The 27,526-nt window shown below is 32.8% G+C and overlaps 3 protein-coding genes, 1 long non-coding RNA gene and 1 pseudogene across 6 annotated transcripts; 3 read left to right on the top strand and 2 right to left on the bottom strand.

Moving 5' to 3' along the window:
* Nucleotides 1-304: 304 nt before the first annotated feature.
* On the bottom strand, nt 305-1,792 carry LOC150033493 (B3 domain-containing transcription factor VRN1-like). Of its 3 annotated transcripts, none has more exons than XM_090306093.1 (4): nt 1,660-1,792; nt 1,036-1,585; nt 758-951; nt 305-678 (listed from the first exon to the last, which is right to left on the bottom strand). In XM_090306093.1, exons 1-4 carry the CDS (start codon nt 1,732-1,734, stop codon nt 415-417), a joined length of 1,083 nt encoding a protein of 360 aa, XP_090162219.1. In that variant the 5' UTR covers nt 1,735-1,792; the 3' UTR covers nt 305-414. The 3 variants fall into 3 exon arrangements, with proteins under 3 accessions (XP_090162219.1, XP_090162221.1, XP_090162220.1); XM_090306095.1 differs by having other exon boundaries at nt 305-656; XM_090306094.1 differs by having other exon boundaries at nt 758-939.
* On the top strand, nt 532-1,970 carry LOC150033492 (uncharacterized). The gene is made up of 2 exons (XR_016523978.1): nt 532-671; nt 783-1,970. It is a non-coding gene; the product is annotated as an uncharacterized LOC150033492 (long non-coding RNA).
* Nucleotides 1,971-8,033: 6,063 nt separating this feature from the next.
* Nucleotides 8,034-9,950, top strand: LOC150033491 (uncharacterized). Its single transcript, XM_090306425.1, has 4 exons — nt 8,034-8,381; nt 8,486-8,635; nt 8,735-8,805; nt 9,738-9,950. Exons 1-4 carry the CDS (start codon nt 8,057-8,059, stop codon nt 9,948-9,950), a joined length of 759 nt encoding a protein of 252 aa, XP_090162551.1. The 5' UTR covers nt 8,034-8,056.
* A 12,145-nt stretch (nt 9,951-22,095) lies between these two features.
* LOC150033490 (peroxisomal membrane protein 11A pseudogene) lies at nt 22,096-22,968 on the bottom strand (annotated as a pseudogene).
* Nucleotides 22,969-25,651: 2,683 nt separating this feature from the next.
* Nucleotides 25,652-26,410, top strand: LOC120079114 (uncharacterized). Its single transcript, XM_090306424.1, has one exon. It carries the CDS (start codon nt 25,652-25,654, stop codon nt 26,408-26,410), a length of 759 nt encoding a protein of 252 aa, XP_090162550.1.
* The last annotated feature ends 1,116 nt before the right edge of the window (nt 26,411-27,526 follow it).

The following is a 27,526-nucleotide window of genomic DNA, read 5'->3' as shown; positions in this document are numbered from 1 at the left end:
ACTTACAATAATTAAAGAAATTAGACCTACAAATCATAAAACTTAAACCTCAAACTTATATAAATGGTACAATTTATACAATTATATAAGTTTGAAGGTCCAATTTAACCCAATTTTAATATTTATATAAGTTTGAGGGCTTAATTTTTAAAATTGAAAATTTAAGGGTGTAGTTGCAACTACTAGTTTTTGCAATTTGCCAATTTTTTTATCTGATCTAATTTATTTACTCATAATTTGACACATTCTTATTATTTCTATGTAATTAAACTGGAATGCACCAAAATTAGTTCATAAGATATAATTCTAACAAAGGAAGATAAAATATTTTTGAGATAACACTTATAAAAATATAAAAGTGCAATAATAACACATAACATTAAACATTAAACATTAAACATTCTTGTGTTGATTTTACTCTGGACTCGGAAGACGGAAAATGGTGACGTGGAAATGAACTTTGGTGGTTTTGTTTATCAATTCAAACACACAAATATCCCCTTCTTCCAACTCATTATCAACGGCGAATCTTTTCCAACCGCCTTTCAGTTCCGTTCGCCGTCGTGTGAACGCCCACCGGACGCCGCATAAAACTCTCCAACTCCTCCCGTCGCCGATCTCCAGCTTCACATCCATCGATTCCTTTATGTATCTCTCTGCAAATATCCTCGGTATGCTCTGCATCAGATTCATCAAATTTCGAAATCACACTCTTTCAATTGAAGATCGTTCGAGATTTCAATATTTTTTTTCTTACCAGATAATTCCCTGTTTGAATGTAGGAAGGTCTCATCGTCACCATGAATGAAGGATTGTTCGTCCTACATTTGAACGATCTCGCTCTCCTCAGAACTACCAATTGATTCTCCGTCAATACCGGCGGCGTCTTCCGTGGATTCATCGGTCTCATCGTTTCCGGACTGAATCGGCCGTCGTCTCCTTCATTATAAGCTGAAATCAGTAAGTATTCATCCAATTTTAGGTACTGATAGGTGAAATTTAAGTTAAATTTTAGAGAAATTAAGCGAAACAAACCTGATCCTCTGTAAGTACTCTGTCTCCGTGAGTAATTAGTTTCCAGATCTTCATCTTCATCTTCATCTTCATAGCTGAATCCTTGAGACGTAGTGAATCCTCGATGCTTTTCGATCTTGATCTTCACATTCTTCCTCATCATCTTCTTCATCTCTCGGAAGGAACAATACGCCACGGTTTTTTCCTCTTTCTCTCTGCTTCTCTTCTTCAAAACCGCCCCATTCAGTGTCCGGACAGATTCCTCTCCATCTTCGTTTTCGGTTTTGGGAATTAGAACCGACGGCGGGCGCGTTGGATAATCAATTTCGGTAGCAGATGTATCGAAAATTAGGACATTGAAGCAGCAAATTCTTCTCAACTGGAAGACAAGGAAATATCCAGGTTGAATAGAATAAAACTCTACGAACTCCGGCCAGCCTCTGAGGAAACAGATTTTGCCGTCTAAGTTCTTGAGTTGGACCGTCCAGTTTGCACCATCGGGAAGGGAGAGAGTTGCTTTGCTGAATAACAGAGAAGCGCCATTGTTCTTGACGAACTTGTTTGGAAGATCCTGTGAAGAAAAGAGGTTAATTAAAGAAAGAAATGAAGAAATTAGAGAATGTGATTTGTTTGTTGGTTACTCACAAGCTTTTGTTGGATGAGATTTTGATGGAGAATGATCTTGAAGAAATGGGGATTTGGAGAACTGAACAAAGCCATTGGGAAGATAGGTTTTCAGCTCTTTTTCTCCTCCTCTGAGATTGAATTTAAATAAATGCAGTTGGTTTCTAAATACAAAATTAATCAAACTAAAAATGGAAACAAATAAAATAAAATAAAATAAAAACAGCAATGATGGGGAATCAGAATGTGTGAAGAAGGCTCTCATGAAGAAAGCATGTGGTCAAATTCATCCAAATCAGATGAAAATGAAACTCCACAATATCAAAATATTTGCTTTCATTTTCGTTGGTAATTATTGCTCCATACATAATCGGTTTGAAGAAATTTTCCATTTTTTAAAAGTTATAATTACAATATTTTGTCATTTTAAAAGTTATCATTAAAATGACTTGGAAAATTTTAAAAACTTCATATAGTTATGTTATTTTAATTGATGTAATAACAAAATAAATGACTAAAATCGATGCATCCATGATTTTGATTCACTTACATTACGACAAAATTAAAACTCCATCACACTTAAAAACTATCACAACTGCTTTTCTTCGTGACTTTTTTTTTTTTCAAAGCTGTCATATTAATTCTTTAATGACATTATATTCCTATTAATAACTTAAGTAAATAAGCTCAAACATTCAACATATTCAACAACGGTTCACATTTCTTTAACTTTTACAGTTTGTTATTCTAACTACTTGTATCAGAAAAATTAGTATAAATACTCATCATTTACAAATTCGTAGTGTACAATATACAAAAGCTTCAAGAAAGCTTGAAATCTATAAAGAGAAAAAGCTATGACTTAACTCTTGAATAAAATCTCCTCCCCTTCTCGTGGATGTAGGCATCATTTGCCAAACCACGTATATCATCGTGTAGACCTCTTCTTTCTCTTTTCTTCTACAAGGTTGCATGTTCTTCATCACCATCGTTTACTCAAGCAGTTGCACGAAACAAACAGAAAAGATTAGGATTAGAGAAGTTCTGCAAATTCGATAGAGAGAATGAGAGAGAGAAAGAAATTAATTCTGCAAAATCCCATAGAATAAAAGATAGTCATTCACTTCCATCAGGCAAAAGTCAGTGGAGTTTTCCACGTGGAGCACATCAGTTGGAAGATCGTGGACAAAGCATATCCAAGAACTCTACCAAACCAATTTATTTGGGACAAAATTCTTGGGTTCACGATTTTGGATCAGCAGAGCAGGGCCATTAATTCATCATTTGGGCTTTTAGATCACAATCAACAGAAAGTAGGCCCAACAAAGTGGTATCAGAGCAAAAGATTTACAAGATTGCAGTTCTTGAAGATTCAAGATTCAAGTTTTTTCCAAGATGTCAGTAGCAAGACTCGAAGTAGAGAAATTCGATGGCAAAGGAGATTTTGGCCTGTGGAAGGCTAAAATCAAGGCAATTCTCGGCCAATAGAAAGCTCACAGAGTCCTCCTTGACCCATCAACACTCCCTGCTACAGTGACAACTCAAGAAAAAGAAGACTGGGAACTGGCAGCTTATGGTACATTGGTTCTAAACCTTAATGACAGTGTTCTAAGACAAGTTTTAGATCAAGAAACTGCCTATAGGATATGAACTAAACTAGAAGAATTATATGCTATCAAAGATCTTCCTAGTAAAATATACCTTAGGGAGAAATTATTTACATTAAAAATGGATTCATAAAAAACTTTAACTGATAATTTAGATGAGTTCAAGAAAATTGTTGCTGAATTCAAAACTTTAGGAGAAAAACTTGGTGATGAAAATGGGGTCTATGTGCTTCTAAACTCTTTGCCTGAACCCTATAAGAAAATTAAAAATGCTCTAAAATGTGGAAGGGACAATATAAGTACTGATACTATAATTTCAGCCCTAAGAACTAGAGAGCTAGAGTTACAGATTGATAAAAAGAATCATCCTAGTGGTGAAGGGTTATTTGCTAAAGGAAACTTTAAACAAAATCATTCAAAGGACAGAAAACTACATAATTCAGATGATAATGAGTCTAAACAGAAATAAAATGTAGGTATTGCAAAAAGAAAGGACATTTAATCAAAGACTGTTTTATCCTAAAAAGGAAGAACCAAGAGAAAGAAAAGGACTCCAAAGGCAAACAGCCTGAAGCATCTGTTGTAGAAGGTTCTTTTATCTACTCAGATGCTTTAGCCTCAACTTTAGACAAATCCAACCATGTAAATCCTGTAGGAAAACATGATTGGGTCCTAGATTCTGGATGCGCCTACCACATGACCTTAATGAGACCATGGTTCAACACCTTTAAAGAAATTGAGGGAGAAATGGTTTATATGGGAAATAATCAAGGCTGTAGGATAGAAGACATTGGCTCTGTTTCTATGAAACTTAAGAACGAAACTATTAAACTCCTTATGAATGTGAGATATGTTCCACTTCTTAAGAGAAATCTAATCTCCTTTAGGTATTGGGTGTGAGTATAGGGGTAAAGGAGGAGCCTTTGAGGTGCTAAAAGACTCTAGGTGATACTAGTTGGGGAAAAGATAAATGACTTATTTGTGGTCAAAGGAATTGAAATGATGACATGGGTATATGTTGCCACCACAAATGAGATGATAGAGGCTGATGTTTGGCACAAGAGATTATCTCACATTAGTACTAAAGGCCCAGAAGTCCTATCTAAGCAAGGGATTCTACCTAAAGGTCTCTCAGAAAATCTAACCTTTTGTGAACACTGTGTTTTAGGAAAAACCACAAGGCAAAGTTTCACTAAAGCACAATATACTACAAAAGCTATCGTAGATTATATTCACTTTGACCTATGGGTCCAGCTCCTACACCTAGCCTAAGTGGCTCAAAGTATTTACTTTCTTTTACTGATGATTTCTCTAGAAAAAGTTGGGTCTACATCCTTAAAACTAAAGACCAAGTATTTGATAGGTTTAAGGAATGAAAACTCATGATAGAGAAGCAAACTTTTAAAGAAATTAAATACCTAAGAACTGACAATGGACTGTAATTTTGTAGTGAAGAGTTCAACAAGTTCTGTAAAGAAACAGGAATAACTAGACATAAGACTGTTAGATTCACTCCTCAACAGAATGGAGTTGCTGAAAGACTAAATAGAACAATCATGAAAAAGGTTAAATGTCTTCTCTCAGATGCAATCCTTAGTGAAAAATATTGGGCTGAGGCAGCAAGCTACACAATGTACACCTTAAATAGGTGTCCTCATTCCTCCTTAAACTTTCTAACTCCTGAAGAAAAATGGACCACACATCCACCTAACCTAGAAAATCTAAGGGTATTTGGATGTGTTGGCTATATTCACCAAAATCAGGGGAAACTAAAGTCTAGGGTAGGAAAGTGTATGTTTGTTGGATTCTCAGAAGGTGTCAAAGGCTTTAAGATGTGGATTCCTATTGAGAAAAGGTTTGTCATAGGCAGGGATGTCACTTTTAGAGAAAAAGAGATGTTTATGCAAAAAAAGAAGAAGACAACTTATGAAGTTTCTAAAAGCCCTAGTACTGCTAGGATTGAGGTGGAGACACCTAAAGATTCTTCCACTAGTCATAACCCTCCTAATGAAACTGAAGAAGAAGAAGAGGAAAACTCAAATGAGCATACTGTGAATACTGAAGTTGTACCTGATCTAAGTTAGTATTCTTTGGCTAGGGATAGACAAAGAAGAGTGATAGTTCCTCCAACTAGGTATACTGAAACTAATTACATGAACCTAGTCCTAAATGCCACAATAGCTCCTAATGACCAAGAACCAACTACTTTTGAAGAGGCAATAAACTGTCCTAATGCTAGGTCTTGGATTCAAGCTATGGGTGAAGAAATAGAATCACTCATTGTCAATAATTCTTGGACCCTAGCCCCTCTTCCTAAAGGATGCAAACCTATAGCCTCTAAATGGATATATAAACTAAAGGAGGGTTCTACCAAAGAAGAAAAGCCTAAGTACAAGGCAAGGCTAGTGGCTAAGGGGTTTACTCAAAGGGAAGGCATAAACTATTCTGAAAATTTTTCACCAGTAGTAAAACAAACCTCTATTAGACTTCTTTTATCTCTAGTTGCTCAGTACAACCTTGAACTAGATCAACTAGATGTTAAAACTACTTTCCTTCATGGAAATCTAGAAGAGGTTATCTATATGGTTCAACCTAAAGGGTTTGAAGAAAGAGGGAAGGAAGACCTATACTGTCTCCTAAACAAGTCTATATATGGTCTTAAATAATCCCCTAGATGTTGGTACAGAATATTTAATGATTACATAGAGAGTATTGGATTTCAAAGACGTTCCTATGATATTTGTTCTTATATTAATTCAACTACCTATAAGGACAAAGTCTATCTACTCCTCTATGTTGATGATATGCTACTAGCAGGGAAATATGTCTAATGCAAAACCAGTCACTATACCTATTGCTAGTCATTTTAAACTTTCCTCAGAAAACTCACCAAAAGAAACAGACATAGAACATTTGACTCAAATGCAATTAATTCCATACAATCAAGCAGTAGGGAGTCTAATGTATCTAATGATATCTACTAGACCAGACCTATCATACAACACTAGTCTTGTTAGTAAATACATGTCTAACCTTGGAAAAAGGCACTGGGAAGCAACCAAATGGATTTTAAGATACCTAATTAGTCTAAACAGTCAAAATTAACATATCAAAGTACAAAAGAAATAGATTTAGAGCTATATGGATATGTTGATTCATATTTTACAGGTGATCAAGACAAAAGAAGATCATTAACAGGTTATCTATTCTTATTTGGTCCAAATTTATTGTGTTTGAAAGCAAATTTACAGTCAATCACAACATTATCAACCACAAAAGCAGAGTACATGGCTTTATCAGAAGCAATAAAAGAAGCATTGTGGTTAAAGGGGTTGACGAAGGACTTTGGTATTAATCAAACAGTAGTAAAGATCTATTGTGATAACCAAAGTGCCATTCATCTATCCAAAAATCCTCAATATCATTCAAGGACCAAACACATAGATATTAAATATCACTTTGTAAGAGACAGAATAGAAAAAGGAGAAGTCGAAGTGCTAAAAGTTCATACCAGAGAAATTGCTGCTGACATGCTTACCAAACCTGTGTCAAAGCTCAAGCTAGCAAACTGTCTTGGTTAGATCAGCTTCCAGCATCCTGAAAAAGAGTGAAGACATGTCAAATCTGGAAGGAGAAGAGTTTGCATGTTGAGCTTAAGGTGGAGATTTGAAGTAAATAAGCTCAAATATTCAACATATTCAACAGCTGTTCACATTTCTTTAACTTTTATAGTTTGTTATTCTAACTACTTGTATCAGAAAAATTAGTATAAATACTCATCATTTACAAATTCGTAGTATACAACATACAAAAACTTCAAGAAAGCTTGAAATCTGTAAAAAGAAAAAGCTGTGACTTAGCTCTTGAATAAAATCTCCTCTCCTTCCCGTGGATGTAGGCATCATTTGCCGACTACGTATATCATTGTGTAGACCTCTTCTTTCTCTTTTCTTCTACAAGATTGTATGTTCTTCATTGCCATCGTTTACTCAAGCAGTCACATGAAACAAACAGAAAAGATTAAGGTTAGAGAAGTTCTGTAAATTTGATAGAGAGAACGAGAGAGAGAGAAATTAATTCTGCAAAATGGCATTAGAATAAAAGATAATCATTCACTTCCATTAGGCAAAAGTCAGTGGAGTTTTCCACGTGGAGCACATCAGTTGGAAGATCGTGGACAAATCATATCCAAGAACTCTACCAAACCAATTTATTTGGGGCAAAATTCTTGGGCTCACGACTTTGGATCAGCAAAGCAGGGCCATTAATTCATCATTTGGGCTTTTAGATCACAATCAACAGAAAGTAGGCCCAACAACAACAATAAATTGGTGAGAATAATAAAATGTCACTGCCTTGTCAACAAATGACTCGAGATTTGATATTTATGTATAGACATGGATATTAATGACATAGAAAATGGTCGATAAAACATGTACATCGACATTTTGGCATTGTTACAAAAAGGTTAATAATGTAATTTTTTGGTGTCGGGAATATTTTGAGCATATCAATATTTATAAGTCAAGAAATGTGGTGCAATGACCAAATTTACATTGTGAATTAAATAGTAGATATCATGATAAATTGATAAATGTGAAAGATAAGGAAGAAAAATGATTTTTCTATACTTTGTCATTAACCGTATAAGCAATTAAAAAAAAGGAAAAAAAGAAGCGGAAATGAAAGGAGAATATGAGTATAAAAGGAGTGAAAGGGGAGTGAAAAAGTAAGATATTTTTCAGCGTTTAGTTGTTGTTGTTGTTGTTGTTAAAAAAGGAATAGAATTGGGAGAGTTAGGAGAAAGAGGGATGTTGATATTGGATATGGATCCTATGGAAGCATTCTCGGACGCGGTTTCCATAATGCACAGATACGATTCATTCGCATACATGCGATGCAACGGCGGCATGTTTTCAATCGTAATCCCTCAATGTTTGCCTCGCTCCATTGTAACTCTCAAAATGCTACCACATTTCTTCACCCGCTTCACTTGCGATCAGATCCACTACGTCAGATTCAGCATTAACGCTTTCTATATGAACATCTTGGATCACCACCGCCTTGGCTTTAATTCCCTCACTCTCTGTCTTGCCGAATTCCGTCTCCATATGGCCCTCGAATTTCATTCCCCCAGTACTACCAATTCTTTTCCCCTTCTTTCTTTCTTTCTTTCTTTTTTTCTGTTCACAAATTTCATTCATTCATTCTTTCTTCGCTTTTCTTTTCTTTTTCTCAAGCTTTTCAATATCCATCTCCACAATTGCTGCCTACATCGCAACCTGGTCTTTATCAGCTTTCCGGCAAGATTGATTATACAGCTTTCGTGTCTATTGATTTACAAGAGTTTCGACGTCTTATTATGATCTTGGATAATACTAAATCTTTTGGTATTTTCTTTTTCTATTTATTTCATCTCTACTCTCATCTTTCTTTTCTTCTTCTTTTTTATGTTTCTTCGATAAATTATTTTTATTCTTCTTTATCAGTTCAATTTGCTATTACCACTTCAGAATTCAAGTTCTTTCTTCAAGATAGGGAGATTACTTTTTCTACTCAGGTATTTTCTTTCTTCATTTTCATTCTGCTTTGCTAATTAACAACTATTAAATTTAAGTCTTTTTTCTTTTTTTGAAAAATAGGTTGCATCTCAAATTTTAGTCAAATTTTAAATTATTTCAGCTTTTTGTTTCGGATTTTTTATTTTTTTGGTACGATGTACAAGGGTGTGGGATTGATTTTTTTGGTTTTGAAAATTGTACCTCTTCTTCATTTCTTTTATTCATTTCTATCTTTTTTAAATACAAGAGTTGAGTTCTTAGTTAAGTTTAAAAATAAAAAACACAAGTTTTTGAAAACTTGCACTTTCAAATTTAACAAATGGTACCTATTTTTTTTTTCTAGATTTTAAAAATTAGGTTGATTTTTGAAAATATTGTAACTTTACAGCAAAAAATTTAGAAGTGGAATGAGGTGTCTAGGGAGATTATTTTTTACTATTGAGGTATTTTCTTTTCATATTCATCATGCTAATTAGGAACTATCCAAATTATATATGCCTATTTTATCATTTTTTTTGGATAAGAGAGTTGGTGTTTTAATCCAATTTTAAAAACAAAAATAAGTTTATTTCTTCTCAATTTTTTTTAAGACGATTTGCATTTTTTTTAAGTACAAGAGTTGAATTCTAAATTTCAAAACAAAAAACAAGTTTTATAACGTCACTTTTTTTATAACTTATATATTAATTTTCAAAAAATTAAGAATAAAAAACCAAATGATTACTTATTTTTTTTTTTTTCTATTTTTTAAGAATTGGCTTTATTTTGTTAACACATGAGTTGTTGATGGGCTTAATTTAAAAAAAACAAAATCTAAAACCTAAAAACAGAGTGAGTATTAAACATGGCTTCAATTATTCAAATTATTGGAAGGTTTTTTCTTTTTCATTGATTGATTTATTTTAATGTTTTTTTTTTTTTAAATTTATAGATGAATCAATGCATAATAGGAGGTATTAGAGACGGGGAAGAAATTCGAGGTGCAATAAGTCTGTATCCGTGGGAATTTTATTTTAATTTCACATCAAAAAGATTGTGGTTATTCCAATCATATGATCCCAGTGGTGTCACACTGGTTGCTCCTATGGGATTATATGTCAACATTTCTTCATATTTCCCCCAATATTTCTGTAGGGGAATTTAAAATCTCTATGATCTACTACAATTTTCTTAATAAATAAACAAAATATCCTCAAAAGGATTAATATTCCAACTTCAACTGTGCACATTTTTCTATTCCTATCAATCCTCTCACGTTCAGATTTGTCTTAGATCATGTTCTGGAATGAGTTTAAGATTTTCTTCAATTAGGCTGATTCAATTCACTTCAATCAAATTGATTTTAGTTTGGTTTGGTTTAATTAATCTGGTTCACCTGTTTAGTTGTTTCAACTATTTTTGTTTCTGGGTTCATCCTCTGTGTTTCTGTTATAGGTCATTTGTTCCGTTTCAAATATTTGATCGTGGTTCTCTGTTTCTAGTCCAAAAGCTTTTCGTGGTTTCATTCTTCGTGAGTTTTTGTTTTCCGTTCAGATCTGCTGATTTGTTTCGGAAGATTTTCTTCACAAACTTGGGTTGTTCGTTTGAGAGAGGGTATTAACGTAAATTAGAGTTTATTCCTAATTATTATTTTTCTTTATAGTATTTTTCCTTTATGTATTTTTCTTTCTTGGTTTCTTCATGTTTATTTATTCACCTTTATAAAGGCTAATTATAAATTCTGATTATTCAATATAATATACAAAATCAACAATCTCCTATATGGTTGCACCTTAATATCAAGTTTTTTTTTTTTATTTTCCTTATTTTAATTTTTTTTAGATTTGTTTGAATCTCCTATTCTTTAGGTTCTATTTATATTTTAATGTTGAATCAAAATATATTTTCTCCTCCAAATCTTTGTGTTGTATGTAGATGATATTCTTCTTGTCGCTAATGATTGTGGGTCACTGCATGATGGTAAGAATTACCTTTCTAGCAACTTTGAGATGAAGGATATGAGTGAAGCTTCCTATGTGATTGGAATAGATCATAAGGAATTTTAGGTTGTCTCAAAAAGCTTACATCAACAAAGTTCTAGAAAGATTTAAGATGGAATCATATAAACCTAGTCCAATTTCCATCCAGAAAAAGAGACAATTTTAATTTATTTCAATGTCCCAGGAATGATTTGGAACATAAAGAAATGGATAATATCCCTTATACTTCTTTAGTTGGGAGTTCGATGTATACTCAGACCTATACTAAGCCGAATAGAAGCTTTGTGGTCGGAATGTTGGTCGTTATCCATCAAATCTCAGACTATTTCAGTGAAAAGCTGCAAAGAAGATTTTAAGATACTTACAAGGCACTAAAGATCACATGCTCACATATGGAAGTAGTAACCTTGAGGTTGTTGGTTACTCGGACTCAGACTAATTATTCTACTTTAAATACTAATTGAATCATGGTGTAAAGTGGCTTGTTAGTACTTTAAAGGGCCTTTTTATTCTTTCTTTGAGAGTTGGAAAATTAAAATTTTCATTAGCGACAGACAAAATTATTGAGAAATAAAAAGTCATTCAATTTGAAAATTTTTCATATAGCAAATAAATTGAATTACGATTGGTGTTACCTGCTAATAACTTGCCAGATTTCAATAGGAAGCTTTCTTCTTAAATCGATTCACTCTTTAAAGTGACTACAAATTTTTTCTTCTTTTTTGGTTGGAGAATTTGAATGTTGGTTAATGGATTAGTTAGAAATACAAGAGAAACGGAGGCATTGTGTTTTCTTGATGGATTTGAAGGGCTTGACGGTCTGAAGCTATTATAGATGTTTTAGTTGAATTAAGATTATGGCATTTTAACATGATTTAATGACTTTGCAAATGAGAATGAGATAGTACAACATATTGTGTTTAAGTTAATGGTTAGTCTTCTTTATTGAATTTGAATTACATTATGTTCGTAGTCCTCTGCAATAGTATGATATTGTCCTTTTAAACCCTCATGACATTTTTTTTTCACCTCAATAGGCCTCATAGCAATGGAGATAGTTATCTTCTATTATAAATCCACCATTATCTACTTATTTAACCAATGTAGGATTTTGGTCTTTTGGGCATTAATAGATGTATAGTAGCATATTTTTACTAGATGGCTCTCCCACCTTTTGATCATATACATTTGAGTACAACATTAAACATACATTTAAGAAGAAAATGACCCTATATTATTTACTTTATTATCAAATGAGAGTTGATTTCATCAGTTTCAATAGTACATGGTAATTTATTCATTCATTCAAAACTAAAATGTAATTAATAGGAACGTGTTCAAAATCACTTTCGCAACAAAAGAATTTTTTTAAAAAAAATTATTTTTTTTTATGAAAACATTTGAACGAATTATTAAGTTAAAAGCGTGTTCAATATGTTATACATAGTATTTTTCAAGAATATGAATAAATAAAAAGAAAATTCTTTATCAATTTAAAATCTATATTTATAGAAACATTTGAGAAATAAATAATTCAAAAATAAGAAAGGAAAAACATATCTATAATTAATAAAATTACTTTTGATTTTTGGATATAGTGCAACCAAAAATATTTTGATATTTAAAATACTTTTAAAAATTTAAGATATTAAATTATATTTATCAACATCTTCCAACCAAACCTAACAAGCTTCTATCCTCCCCTTGAAGATATTCCAAAAACACCACACTACAATTTCTTTTTTTAATTTAGTTTTTTTATTTGTTATTGTTTAGAAAAAGCTTCAATGTTAGTTAATTGAAAAATATAACGCAGCGACTTGTTAGAAAAAGAATAGAAAAAAGCGTTACATTTTTGTTGTTATTTTTATTAATTTGAATGATAAAGTGAAAATAAAAAGGTAAGAGCCAAGAAGAGCTTATGTATATATGTTAAGGATCAAAAAGTTTGTTGTTCAAATTCCTACACCACCAATTTGTACCCAAAAAAAAAAACAAAAAAAAAGATCAACTTCATTTATAAAAAAAAATCAACTTCTCCCATTTAAAGGTCTTCAAAATGAGGACTTTTGGGTATATATAAATTGGGTTGGGAAAATTTTTTGGACCAATCCAAAAAAAGCCTGGGAATGAAATGTCTGGGGGTTTATCTGAGAGCGTTCTGAAGTCTGAAAATCACGAATACCTGTTTTTGGGATACAAAGTTTGAAAGTCTGGATTTTTGAAGCCTGTGTTTGGGATGAAGGCATGGGTTTGGGTTATCTGATTTTTTTTTTCCTGATTTTAGTGATTGTTTTGTGAACTATATAATCTCTGGTGTGTTTTGAATTGATTTCTATGATAACTTTGAAAGAAAATTTTAGTCCATCCATTTTAAAATAAAATTTATAGTAGCTTCATCTTTTATAGTCCTAGATTAATTCATTTGGTCCATTAATTTCCATGACAATAATTTAGGAATGAAAATGATTAATCATTTTCATTAAAAAAATTATTTTAAAGTAACAAACTAACAAAGTTTTGAAATTAAGTTTTATAACAAATTCAGTCCACTTTTAAATTTCTAATTTATCTCTTTTTAAATAACAAATTTATCTTTTGATAACAAAGTAGTAAAGTTTGAAATTTAGTATACTAACACATTTATAACCAAGATAGTTTTGCTTTAATCCCTAAATTATCCTTTTTTTTTTCCTGTAATCATTAAATTTTGAGGTTCACGTTTAATAGTATTTTGAATCTGTCTCACTTTTTTTCTTCCTTTTTTTGTGGGGAATTGTCGATAATTGCCAATGTTGATCAACAACGGTAGGTGTGCATTGGCCCGTGAAGAGAATTTGATGACCCATATGTAGCATGATTGGTGCAACACTTCAACCTTTAGAGATCCTAGATGGAAAAGTCAATTTTTTGTTTTTTAGTGTGTCAAAATGAGTAACAAGGATGTTGGGTTTTATGTCCTATAACTTGTAGCTTGTAAACTATTTCAATAAAGGTGTTATTGACGTTTATTCAATAAAGTTATTGTTGAATATATAAATTGCACTTGTTAAGATTAAATCCAACAAACTTAAAGATCCATGACTATTATATGAATAATTGAACTTTGTGTGGAGATATAAGGGTAGATCAAGTTCCATAAATAGCCAAAATGGTTTATAGTATACGAATAAGGCTGGGTACCTTATTTTGGTAACACTATTTGATGCGGCCCACTTTGTAGTTGTTACAATCGTTGTAAAGTGCTATAAAAGATGATCCTAATTCGTTCATGTGGTGACATGAGGAGCGGAGACGTCTCGTGCGATGAGTTTACATAAGATCGAACTAAGAAATAAGTCATTCTTACTTTATAATGTTGTTTACTGTTTAAGACTGACTATTTCAAAGTGATGACCTAGGTAACTTAACCTTAATCTCAAACTAACTATGAACTTCTGATCCTTTTTTTTTTCTTTTTCATGGTTTTAGTGATTGTTTTGTGAACTATATAATCTCTAGTGTGTTTTGAATTGATTTGTATGATAACTTTGAAAGAAAATTTTAATCCATCCATTTTAAAATAAAATTTATATTAGTTTCATCTTTTGTAGCCCTACATTAATTCATTTGCCATTAATTTCCATGACAACAATTTATAAATGACAATGGTTTAGTTATTTCCATTAAAAATATATTTTTTAGTAAAAAACTAACAAAGTTTTGAAATTAAGTTTTATAACAAATTCTGTTCGCTTTTAAATTTCTAATTTATCTCTTTTCAAATAATAAATTTATCTTTTGATAACAAAGTACTAAAGTTTGAAATTTAGCATGCTCTAATCCTTAAATTATTCCCTTTTTTCTTGTAATCATGAAATATACTTTATTTTTTAGGTTCACATTTAATAGTATTTTGAATACGTCAATCACTTTTTGTTTCTTTTTTTTTTTTTTTTTTGTGTGGGAGAAGTTGAAGGGAAAAGAGAGAAAAAGATGGAGGAAACAAAGAAAAAATTGTCGATAATTGCCAATGTTGACCATCAACCGTAGGTGTGCATTGGCAGGTGAAGAGAATTTGATGACCCATATATAGCATGATTGATTCAACACTTCAAACTTTAGAGCTCCTATATGCAAAAGTCAATTTCTTGTTTTCTAGTGTGTCAAAATGAGTAAGAATGGGAGAGAGATGAAAAATAAAAAATAAAATCTTAGTCATTGGTAATGGGCATCAATCGACTAAGAACATTCAACTATCCATGACTAGCATAATCGACACCATGATTCAACAAGGAGAAAATTCTAGAATAAGGGAGATTGCTTTTATTTATTTATTTTTGCAATAATAACGAAGGGGAATATAATGAGAAATCCAATGGGAAAATAAGGAAGAAAGGGAAATGGAGGGAAAGAAAAGTTGACAATAGGCAAAGGTCACAAGCAGCATGTTGACATCAATTTCTGACTATCGATCACCGATTATGCATCGATCGAACACAATCACAATGGTCAATTGACGATGGTGTGACGAATGATCGATTGCCAACTATCAAGATGGTCGGTCGATCATTCGTCGATGGCCATGACGATAGGTCGATTGTCAAGGATCAGAAGGTCAATCGATCGTCGATGATCACGACAATCAGTGTCAAAAGTCAAAACGTTTGGTCACCAATTGTTTGTTAATGGTCATAACAGTCGGTCATCAACAATTAAGACGATCACCCGCTATCAGTGAAGACGGTCGGTTGTCGACGTTCAAGTTGGTCGTTAATGGCCGCAATAGTCGGTCCTAGACAATCAAGACGATCTTTCATTAACGATCAAGACGATCGTTCTTTGACAATCTAAATGACTACTCGTTGACGGTCAAGGCAACTGGTCATCAACAATTAAGACTATTGGTTGCCAAGAGTAGATCATGAAAGTCGGCCGATGGTTCTTACCAACGACGATCAACGACTATTAATAAGAGGTAGGAGATGAAAGAGAAAATTTCTCAAACCTATGGCATTGATTAAGAAACATATTTCGAACCCACGAGTTTAATTTTTTTATCCTAGGAATTTTATTCCAATGGGCCAAACATGGGTTAATGCCAAACCCACGAGTTTGGTTGTGCAATTTTTAAATTTTGGAAACATTAGAAAGATTACGTAAGATTGGGGAAATCATGTGATTCTGCGGAATCTCGATCCTCATCCTAGTCGAGATTCCACTGAGCAAGCCAAAAAGAATAGATAGTTTGGATATTGGTTGAAAATGTTAATTTTTTATACAAATTTTGGTGATCGATCTCGACCGAGAAGTATCAAGAAAACTATTTTAACGTGTTTTCAAAAAGCGGGCTAGTTGTGAAAAGTGAAAACTTAAAAAGGATTGTTTTGACCATTTTTTCTTGTATTTTCTTGATGGATATAAAGAGCTTCACGGTCTGAGCTTCTTTTTTAATCTAGTAGTTTTCTTTCTTCTTCTATATTAATCATATTTGTATTATGGCATTTTAATGTGATTCCTTTTACAAAATTGGATTTTACGTGATGTTTGCATCCAATGACACAAAAGAAGGAAGTTAAAAAGGGTCTTGTGACTTTGCAAATGAGAAATGAGATAGTACATCTGCATTTGCATCTATATTTTCGACATATTTTGATTAGCTTAACGTTAATCTGAATTAGTCTAACCTTTTCTATCTTGGCATCAAAGAGGGGAGTAAAGTTTTCGGCTTTAGTAGATGCCAAGGGGCACATTCCTATTAGGTGGTTCCCCTACCCTTTTGATCATGTACATTTTCTTTATTTGTCAATTTGTGAGGAATCAAACCTCTAACCATGACGTTGATAATAGGTATTTGATGCCAACTGAGCTAAGCTCTTTTCTTTATTTGTCAACTTGTAAGAAATCAAACCTTTAATGATAAAAATTGAACCCACAACTTATACAATAGCTAAAATTAGGCCCCCAAACTTACTAATTTATATAAATTTAACCCTTCAACATTTAATTTTAGAAATCCAACTTTTAATTAGATATATGATCGTTAGTTTAATTTTGAAAACTCCATCGTTCTTTCTCTTTAGGATTGTATCAATATTGGGGTGGCTAGATACTCGAAAGGAGTCGAATAATATCAACTTTTAATTAGACCATCTAACCATAGCTTTCTATAGAAAGTCCCTCCATACCATACAATTAACATCTCTTATAAGGGGCAAAAAGGTCAATAAGGCTCCTAGAGTCAAGGACAGGGAAAGTACAAAGCAAATGGAATATTTTCAATTAATAGAATTTCAGTCAAAACACCTTTCCCATGATAAAATATTACTCAGAATAGAAGAGAACTGAGAACCTTCTATGTGGGTGGGTATGGCAATGTTGAGGAGTTGAATAGTAGAAGCTGTTGGGCCACAAATCAACCAACTTTCATAACATAAACTACTTCACATCCTTCTAAATAACAGATTTTTACACATTTTCAAGAAATCTTATTCAGATTCATATGCATTTGAGCATATGCAAAACCCAAACTTCAGAAGTTTCTTTTGAATTCATATGTTTCCACAATAATAATATTTGTTATGGTTCAAAAGATGCTTCAATGTCAGTCAATTGAAAAAAAAAATATAAGTCAAGACGATCGATCGTTGATGGTCATGACGATAGGTCGGTCGTCAACAATCACAAAGGTCGATCGATCGTCGATGATCATGACAATCAATCGTCGAAGATCACAACATTTGGTCATCGACTATTTACTAATGGTCATAACAGTCGGTCATTACAAACATGGGTTAATTCCAAACCCCCTAATTCCAAATCCATGGACCAAATACCCCCTTAATCTTTCAAAATTAATTTAATATTTAGTTTTACATTTTTTATACTATTAAAATTGATTTTGAATTATTAAAATCATTTTTTTGGTTATTTTGAAAACAGCCTTTTTAAATATAAAAAAATATTTAAAAATATTTATACTCTGTATCAAAAAGTTTCAAAAGTACAAAAAAAATTTTAAATGTTTTACTACGAAGTGTGAATAATTTTGGGATTTTTTTATTTATAAAAATTTTCCTTTTGAAAAAATTTTTAATCATCTTGAAATAACTCTCAGATATGCTAATCGGTTGGATTGAATCCTAATAAAATAATTTTAAAAAATAAATAGTAAAAACGAAATATCATTACAAAAACAATTTTTGTAATGATATAACCTTGATTTTCGAGTTAGAATTCACATTAACCTAATTTTAAAAAAAATCAAATTATATTCGTTTTTTCAATTTCCGTGACCTTTTTTTTCTTTATTTTATTTTTCAGATATTGATTTTGTTTTCTTACTTACATCTTCATTTTTTTAAAAAAGTTATCTATTCCTATTTATTTGTTTTTCTGACTTTAGGTTATACATTGATTATTTTAATACTATTTTCTCATTTTTAAACTACTAATTGAAGTAGTTCTGACGATTTTATGCTACCTATTTTCCAAACTACTGATCGATGGTTGAGAACTCTCTCTTGAGATTTCTATCGCTCCAAATTCATCCTTTGAAAAGTTTATGGATTTGATCCAAAGTTTTTCCCTTCTATCAATCACATAAATTCTCATTTGACCATGTATCGTGATGGTTCCAAACAAATCAAACATCATTAGGATTGTCAAGGAAAAAGATGTATTATGGTTGATCTCTGTTATTTTCGACTCCTGCACAATAACAATTTGTGCATTGTTGTTGACTATATTCCATTTAGTCCACTGATTTATGTAAATACAATGTATGTAAATGCCAACAACCATGGATTAGGTTCGTTGTCCAGATCCTTTTGGGACATTATTGAGATGCACAAAATAAAATCTTAATTGCTATGTATATAACTTAGCTTTCAATAAAATAAAATTAACTAATTCACAATAAAGAAAATGATAAATTGTTTAACTAAGTAACCTATCAGCAAGTTACATTGATATTGATACATAAAACCTGAAAGTTTAAAGTTCGATAAAGCTGGTTGTCTACTTTGGAGGGTTTGAATTAGCCCAAACCTACAACCAACAACCTTTTACAAGTCATAGATTTTTCAAATATCAAAACTATAGTTTGACATTTAAAGAAGGAAAAAAGAAAAAAAAAAAAAAAAAAAAAAAGTCTCCATTTGAGATCTGAAGAAGAAAAAAAAAACCATAAAGTCGAAATACATAATGTGTTGGATCTAGAGTTCCCCAAGAAAAAGCATAAAGAGAGCTGCAATACCAAATCTTTACTCCTTTGTTTCACCTACAAAACAAGAAAGCTCAATAGTTCAATAAATGGAAGAAAGCTCATAAGAAAAATATAGACCCAATTTCTAAGCACTAAAAAAAAATCAAAGGTAGACCTTACTTGGATGGGTCTTGCAAAGGTTGAAATTGTATATCTTTTTACCTTGAGAATTAATGGTCGTATAGATGAAGATTGGAACTAAGTTTGGAAGTCAAGAAATAAATTAATCATTCACTCATGTCCATCAAAGTATGAGACATGATGCATACATTAGTTTCGGTTCAACGGCTCAGTCAACGCGACAAATATCGGCTCAACGGCTCAGACAGGATCGGCTCGGCTCGTCTTCTTGACTCATTCGACTCGATCTGGCTTCTTTCAACTCAGTCGTCTATTTGAGAAGACACGAAACGGATGAACGAATATTTGGATCGATGGATCAGATAAAGCTCGTTTGGCTCGTTAAACAGAGGTCCGGGTTTGGGTCGCCAATGAACAACTCGAGCACTCAGATCTGGATCGTCGAATCCACGAGCAGGAATTCGGTGGGTTGGCAAGGCACGAACGTAATCTGGGCGAGGCACGAAAACGGGGGCACGAGTCCGATGAACGAATGAAAAATAGGGACAGAAACGAAGTCACTGATATGGTCAAGGCACGGACGAGCAAAGACCGACAAACGAAAAACAAATAGAGGCTGGGTCGGCTGCACGAACGAATGTCGGTGGTGATTCATTAGTTGGGCTCTGATACCATGTCAATAATGTATTTCTTCAAGATGTATTTTACAAAAAAGGTATGGGTAAATAAGTATGAAGGGATTAAAAATAGACCCCAGAAAGACTCAACCAATCCTAAAGCTCTCTAACTATATAGACTAAGTACATACATTAATAAAATCCATGATCTCTTGCATCAGGTGGACAACAACCAACATCTTAATCATATTTGTAGGTACAAAAGTTAGTTTTTATTTTGGTTTAAACTTCTACAAGTTCTTATCTAAGTAAAAGCAACAAAGTTCTCATAATTAGATGGATTCACAATTTACGAATATAAGTCGATTAGGATCATATCATACCTTTCCACACTTGTAGTCGATCAAAATGGGGTGATTCCTAACATCTGAAAACCAAATTAAAAGATGTTCTAAAGATCTGAAAAGATCAAAACAAGAAGAAATAACACAAACAAAAACTGAAATTCATATATTATCGGATGAAATGTTCATAACCAATTAGAATTTTAGAGCCTCAATAATAGCATCCTTCGAAATCGAAATGAAAGGCTTCTGCAATAATACAAATACAATCACTAATTATAACTAGAACATACATATATAATTTACACGAACAAATATTACAATCTAATAGAAAAAGAAAACAAAGAAAGTGAAAGAGAAGATATCACAATATACATTTTTGCCTTCAATTTTGAATCAAAAAACTTAATGTTATTAGCTTTAAAAGACTCAAAAATTCTCCTCTGAGTAGGGTTCAAGACACAAATATCTAATTCAAAAAATAGAATCAAAATCAGAATCAAATCAAGAGAGAAAAGAACAATAATCAAAATCTAAATTTCTTATAAACCAATTGAAGAAAAATTATTGTACTCACAATAGAAGTAGTTTTCACATCCATGAACTAGGCATATTTTATGATTTATTAAACATAAACGAGTTGTACTTAAGAAGATAGTCAATCCTATTTCAATATATTCAAATTTTGCAGCCATGCCTCCATCATACTTAACATCAACAAAATCCATTTAATTATGACCCTTAAACAAAAGAAAGGTAAAAAGGTAAAGAGATTTAACTCGCATAGATGAGAAAGTTTATTTCGACATTACATGATAGAAAACTATCTAGTTTGTATAAATATAATTAGGAAATATACAAGTGTGAGAAAACTTTTCAAAGTTTATAAAATACAAGTAGCCAAAAGAAAATATAACCAACTATTCTAAATTGAATTGGTTTAACATACAAGTGTAAGAATGCTCCTAATGAATTCTTTCCCCTCCCCTCTAGTTCCTATCCTTGAAAAACTGTAACAATAAAAATCAAATACACAAACTTACATCAGCATAATAAAAAACAAAGTTAAAATCTTTAGACTTCACAGAGAAATAATATGAGAAATAATTAATAATGGAATACTGATTAATTAGTGAATTGGTGTGAAAAAATGGAAGGGGGAGTTGGAGTGTTAATTAATGCTCAACCCCAATGTTGAAATTTAGTCCGAATGTGTCTTTATGATATTCACACAATTTAGCCAACAAAAGCGTAGCTCAATTAGCATGATGTTTATACTATCAACCTCGTGATTTGAGGTTCGATTCTCCCACCTCACACTTTAATTACAATACCTCTTCAAAAAAAAAAAAAATTAGTCCGAATGTCTAAAAACACGATAAAGTCACACCATAAAATCTAATAATATAAAATAAAGCTATAACAAAATAAACATGTTTGGAAGTGATTCTTAGAAAGACAACAAAATAATCTAAAAAATTACACACAAATGTTTAAAAGTGATTTGGTGTTTATGACATTGTGTATACAAATGATTGGAGAGCTAAAAAACTCAGCAGAATATCCCATTTAAGAAGTTCCATGGATGCCAATAATATTGGTTAATGTTAAGATACCCTAATGGCTAGACACTTTCTATCAATTTAACCAAAACCATATGCATTGGGTTAAATTGTAAAAGTTATTGAGTTTAAGTTGGATTAGGATAAATATAACATCTTGAAGTTGATTTGAACTTGAAACAAATCTAACCCGTCATCTAACTAGAATAATTGACTCAAGGGAGTTGATAAATGGAACCATTGAAGTAAGTTCCAACTTTTAATCTAAATATGAACACTCTGATAAGTGCCATAGATCATAATACTTTTGAACACGAAAACAACACAATCTCATCAAAGAGCCTACACTGGATAAAAGTGGCAGCTACCACCATAATCAACTGAAGAAAATCGGAACCTATGGTCAAGGATTATTGTAATGGTAATGGTTGTGGAAACCAATGAACTGAACTCTAACAAGCTTCAAGCTAAAAATGGGAGAACACTAACAATAATCATTATCATACATTAATAGTTTAGGAATGCTCATTATTAATGAGATATATAGTGTATGGCTCTGTGCTATGAATGTTTTCAAATAAACAGAAAATTTAGCCTAGTAAAATTGAAAGCTATTTTTAACATGATATCCAATTCTTATGAGTGCTAATCAATACCAAAAGAAGACCAACATAAGAAATTAGAAGAGGACTTGAAAACTGGCCGCTTCCATGACGAATGTTTACCACTGCCATTAATCCATCGAAAAAATCTTGAACAATCGAAAGCTTCTCCATCAACATTTTCACACACAACTTCTTCATCTTCTCATCCTGCTCCAGATTTTTATTCCTTCGGTGACCGCAATCTCAATACTCGCTTTCAAACATGCCTTATCTTCAAGAAGACAATCCAAATCCCTAAATTTCAACGAAATACTCCCAACATACCCGATAAATCCCACCCACACACTGATCTTCTGCAAGCGACGAGAGTCATTTGTCAATCAAATCAGATTTAGCTAACCAAATGAATTGTTCAACGAAGTAATAAAACCCTTCTCCGCCATATCCAAGGAGGGCGAGCAGAAATTCTTGGGTAAACTTGAAATGTGAATTTCTTAAGGCATTAAGGTCCTATATGAACTTGTCGAGAACGGAGGCCGAATCCACACCAGACCCGCATGATCGATGACAAACAAAGGCTGGATCGACGAACGAAGGTCGAATCTGTACACAAAGGCCGGATCGATGAATACAATCAACGAGCGGAGGCCAGATTTGCACAACGAACAAACTTGCACGACGAATGCACCTGTACCATCGATCGATGATTGATGGACCACGACAGATTCTTCACCCACAATCGACAGACAAATGGCAAGGGTTTGAAGGAGAGAAGCGAGAAAGAGGAGCGTTTGGCGAATTTGGAGAAGATAAGTGAGAAAGGAGACGGAAGAAAATTATTAGAGAAATTAAATGAAAGAGAGAGGATACTTTATTAAAAAAATAAATGGGTATCTACAATGTCAGTTTAAAACCAATAGTAAAGTATGTCTTTAATGTCAGTTTAAAACCGACATTGAAGATCCACTTTTTTTAAACTGACATTATACATCTGTTTTTAGTTTTCCAACCGACATAAAAGACCAAATTTCTTGTAGTGGATGGTTCAAGAATTCATTGACATTCCATCTATGTTCCATTGACATTATTAAAAATGGTTATAAGAAGGTCACTTCATGAATTGTAGAGAGTGTACAAAGTCATTAAAAATGAACAACAAGGTTCCATATCATCCTTGTGATGTTATAAGTTTCATGAGAATACTTGTAGAGGTCGGAAGCTTGCACTGAATTCAATCAAGGGGTTTTGTGAATCCTTATATGCTCTCCTCCATGCATTCTCAATTGTTCTAATTGAGAAGAATCCAGAAGTGTTTTGTCCTCAACTCAGGTGCAAGTCGAAGGATCATTGGTTCAAATGTGTTCTTGAGCATTTTCCCTTTTTATGGCTATAATTTTCGCTACAACCACCCATATCACCTTTATTGGTGTGCTTGTATCATCTTTTTGAGCTACATATCCTTTGACTAAATGTAGATTTTGATCGTTCTCTATCGCACTGAATTCTTCTATATTTATATTTAACTAGTCAAAGAAGCATGTTAGATGTAAATATATCTAGGAATACAAGTAATTATTTAAATTTTAATGCATAGAAATTGTTACTTTCCAAGGTGGAATTGGAGCATATGGTTACCAAAATAATAAATAAAAGATTGAGTCAAACGGAGAATGAAGCAAATAGAATTGAACTTCGGTGTAAAGTGGCTTGATGATCATTTAGAGTATCTATTCTTCTTATTTTTTTTTCTGAATTTAGTTTATACATTGATTATTTTAATACTATTTTCTCAATTTTAAACTACTAATTGAAGTAGTTCTAATGATTTTATACCACCTATTTTCCAAACTACTCATTGATGAATGACAACTCTCTCTCTTGAGATTTCTATCGCCCCAAATTCATCCTTTGAACGGTTTAAGGATTTGATCCAAAGTAAGTTTTTCCTTTCTGTCAATCACAGAAATTCTTGTTTGGCCATATATCGTGATGGTTCCAAAAAGAAAAAGTTTATTATGGTCGACGTATGTTATTTTCAACTCCCACAATAATGATTTGTGCATTGTTGTTGATTATGTTCCATCTAGTCCACTGATTTTTGCAAATACAATATATGCAAATGCCAACAACCATGAATTAGGTTCGTTGTCCAGACCTTTCGGGGACGTTATTGATTTTGCAAAAGTGTATTCCTGTTTCAACTTTTCATTAAGGAACACTCTATATTTAGGAGTAAGTTTGTACTAAAGAAAGTCCTTGATTGGTCTTAAAGACAACTTTGAATTTTAAGACCACTAGGTCAAACCAAACATCATTTGACTTCCATTGCAACCGCTCTTCTGGTAACTGGTATCTACGTGCATATGTATATAAGAAAAGTGTTTTTTGGATGGTTCGAAAATTCATTGACATTCATCTATGTTCTATTGACATTGTTAAAAATGGTCATAAGCAGGTTACTTCATGAATGGTAGAGAGTGTAGAAAATCATTAAAAATGAACAACAAGGTTCCATATCGTCCTTGTGATGTTATAAGTTTCATGAGAAGGCTTGGAGAGGTTGGGAGCTTGCATTGAATTCAATCAAGGGCTTCTGTGAATCCTTATATGCTCCCCTCCATGCATTCTCAGTTGTTCTAATTGAGACGAATCTAGGAGTGTTTTATCTTTAGCTCAAGGTCGAAGGACCATTTGTTTCAAATATGTTGTTGAGAATTTTCCCTTTTGATGGTTATGGAAAATAAAAAGCAAGACAAGCGAGAAAGTTCTTTACATCAAATTAGTTTAAATTATAAAATGTAAATAAAAAGGGAAAGAAAATATGAGCTTATCCCACTGAAAAGTTTTCAACATTAGAAATTCAATTGAAATCACACCCCCTAACCATAGCTTTTCTACAATAAGAAGGTCCAAATTGCCTCTAGAAAAGGGCAAAAACGTCAATAATAAAGCTCCCAGAGTTAAGGATTGGGAAATAACAAATGCAAAATCTCCAATCATATCATTATTATTTCAGTCAAAACTCTTCTCCATGCTATAAATAATATAAAACCCAAAAAAAAGAACAAAAAGAAGTGAGAAACTTCTGAAGAGAAGAAGCTGCTGAAACAAATTAACAAAGTAGAAGAGAAATGGATCGAGTAAAACCCCAGAGTTGAGCAATTTCTTTCAAATTCATAAGCAAAACCCAGAGTTTAGAAATTTCTTTACAACACATATGCATTTCGTCTAAGCACAAAGATAGAAGAAATTACCCGAAACTCATTGCCTCTGATTTCTTTAAATATGCATTCTAATCTCTCCACTACCATTTCTGCATTCTTCTCAAACCTCTTCTTCTCTACCATTTCCTGCTTGCAGTCTTCCCAATCTCATCCCTGCCCTTCCTTACCCTGCACCCATCATTTAAAAAATGGCAGAGCAGTTGTGTAATCCAAGCCACCTGAAGCATGAACTGGAGCTGAAGAAGTATCTGAAACCTTACACTTGCGATGGCTGCAAGGAAATAGGCTTTGGGCCTCGATACCGATGCGAAAAGTGTGATTTTGATCTTCACAAAGCCTGTATGTTTCCAAAAAACTCACCAATTTCCCATGAATTCTTCCCACGTTCCACCTTCAAGTTCTTTAAAATCCCACCAAGAGCCTGCCACGACAAATGCAGACGGATCTGCGACGCCTGCACAAAGCCTATCAATGGCTTTATGTACCACTGCAAGAAACGTGACTTGGATCTCCACCCTTGCTGTGAAAACCTCAAGATGAATTACCAAATTGAAGACGTGGAGTTCAATCTCCACAAGGAAGTCCAAGGTGAGTGCATGTGGTGCAACAAAAAGACCATCAGAAGCCACGGCCAACACAATGGTTGGTCCTACATATCTGAGTGCAGGAAGTACCATGTTCACGTGGCTTGTGCCACTGAAATGGCTTTAGAAGAATGGTACAAGAACGGAGGAGACTGGATCAATGTCGATAATGCCGATCAGGACCCAAACTTGGCTCTGCAGAAGGTGAATCTGAAAGCAATTCAAGCTCGAGGGCGTGGGGATGGCGGAAAAGGGAACAAGTTTTGGAGGATCCTTAAGGTCTTCATCAAGACCATTGTTAGTATCGTTCTTGGAGATCCCACCACGGTTCTGGCGTCTCTCTTCATCGAGCTGATTGCATGAAACTTGTTTATTTAAACTTTTGTTTTGCCTTCTCTTTCTGCATAGTGTATTCTCTTTTTTCTTTTATTCCAAAAGTATAGTGTACACAAGTCTGTAACACTAAAACCATGTTTCAGTTTTGATTGTGTGCCTGCAAATGAACAAATAAAAGTGATGTTTTTTTCTTTATTGTTGGGTTATTGATGATAATTTAATTGGAGCCAAATAAATGGGGAAAGCTGAACGATTCAGATCTCAAAATAAAAGAAGAGAAAAAAACACAGGATTCAGATTCAACAAACCAACCATAGAGGGCTAAATCGAAGAAAGTTAAAAAGGGCGAAAAGGAAACGACAAGAAATTGAAGTTACCTGATATCATCGTGAGATGAAATGAGTTGATTAAGGTCGAACTAAACTCCCATGGCAGACGCAGCCGGCGGCCAGGACGTCGGTCAAACCAGGAGGAGTTCGGCGATGAGAGAGAGAACTGAACAGAGAAGGAAATTTCAGAAGAAATGAAAGGAGTTTAGGGCATTTATGGATGAATTAATTGTATTATATTAAGATTATATTATTTTTAAATTGAAACCTTAAATTTGGGCTCACACTGCTGTTAGTGGGCTGGGCTCAAAACTAAAATAATTTGGATTCCGTTCTTCTCAATCCAAATTCTTTTTTATATTTTCAAATTACTTAATTTTCCACGTTTAAATGCAATTTTTATATCATCTATATTGGTTTTGAAGGATTAAAAATATATTTTAAAGTTATTTTAAAAATATAAAAGTGAAACGGGTATTAATGGTTTGTATTCATAATTGACAGTGAGGGTATTTTTGAAACTTTTTGTAAGTTCAAGGGTATTTTCAAAACTAAACACTAACGATTTCCTTCCAAAATTAACAGCAATGACACTTTTGAACCGTTTATAAAAGTTTAAGAGTATTTTTATAATTTTGAAAGTTCAAGGATATTTTTTACACAAGAATAAAGTTTAAAGATATTTTGTATAATTTAGCAAAATATGCAATATGTAATTTATTATAAATTAGATTAAATAGCAAATTTGCTCTTTATGGTTTGGATAAAGTTAGAGGTTAGTCCTTATGATTTTAAAAGTTAGAATTTAATCTCT

The sequence above is a fragment of the Benincasa hispida genome, chromosome 10 (genome assembly GCF_027475165.1).
Source record: "Benincasa hispida cultivar pf3 chromosome 10, pf3_genome.v1.1, whole genome shotgun sequence".
NCBI classification, from domain to species: Eukaryota; Viridiplantae; Streptophyta; class Magnoliopsida; order Cucurbitales; family Cucurbitaceae; genus Benincasa; species Benincasa hispida.
Note: the sequence above shows the minus strand (reverse complement) of the source record. Positions and strands in the feature narration are given on the sequence as shown.

What these genes read in the sequence shown, in the direction of transcription:
- LOC150033493 (XM_090306093.1), bottom strand. Translation starts at nt 1,734, where the DNA reads ATGGCTTTGTTCAGTTCTCCAAATCCCCATTTCTTCAAGATCATTCTC. An exon ending in ATCTCATCCAACAAAAGCTT is followed by an intron (nt 1,586 to 1,659) that starts GTGAGTAACCAA and finishes TTTTCTTCACAG; the next exon opens with GATCTTCCAAACAAGTTCGT. An exon ending in GAGTACTTACAGAGGATCAG is followed by an intron (nt 952 to 1,035) that starts GTTTGTTTCGCT and finishes TACTGATTTCAG; the next exon opens with CTTATAATGAAGGAGACGAC.
- LOC150033491 (XM_090306425.1), top strand. Translation starts at nt 8,057, where the DNA reads ATGTTGATATTGGATATGGATCCTATGGAAGCATTCTCGGACGCGGTT. An exon ending in CCTCGAATTTCATTCCCCCA is followed by an intron (nt 8,382 to 8,485) that starts GTACTACCAATT and finishes CTTTTTCTCAAG; the next exon opens with CTTTTCAATATCCATCTCCA. An exon ending in AGATTACTTTTTCTACTCAG is followed by an intron (nt 8,806 to 9,737) that starts GTATTTTCTTTC and finishes TTAAATTTATAG; the next exon opens with ATGAATCAATGCATAATAGG.
- LOC120079114 (XM_090306424.1), top strand. Translation starts at nt 25,652, where the DNA reads ATGGCAGAGCAGTTGTGTAATCCAAGCCACCTGAAGCATGAACTGGAG.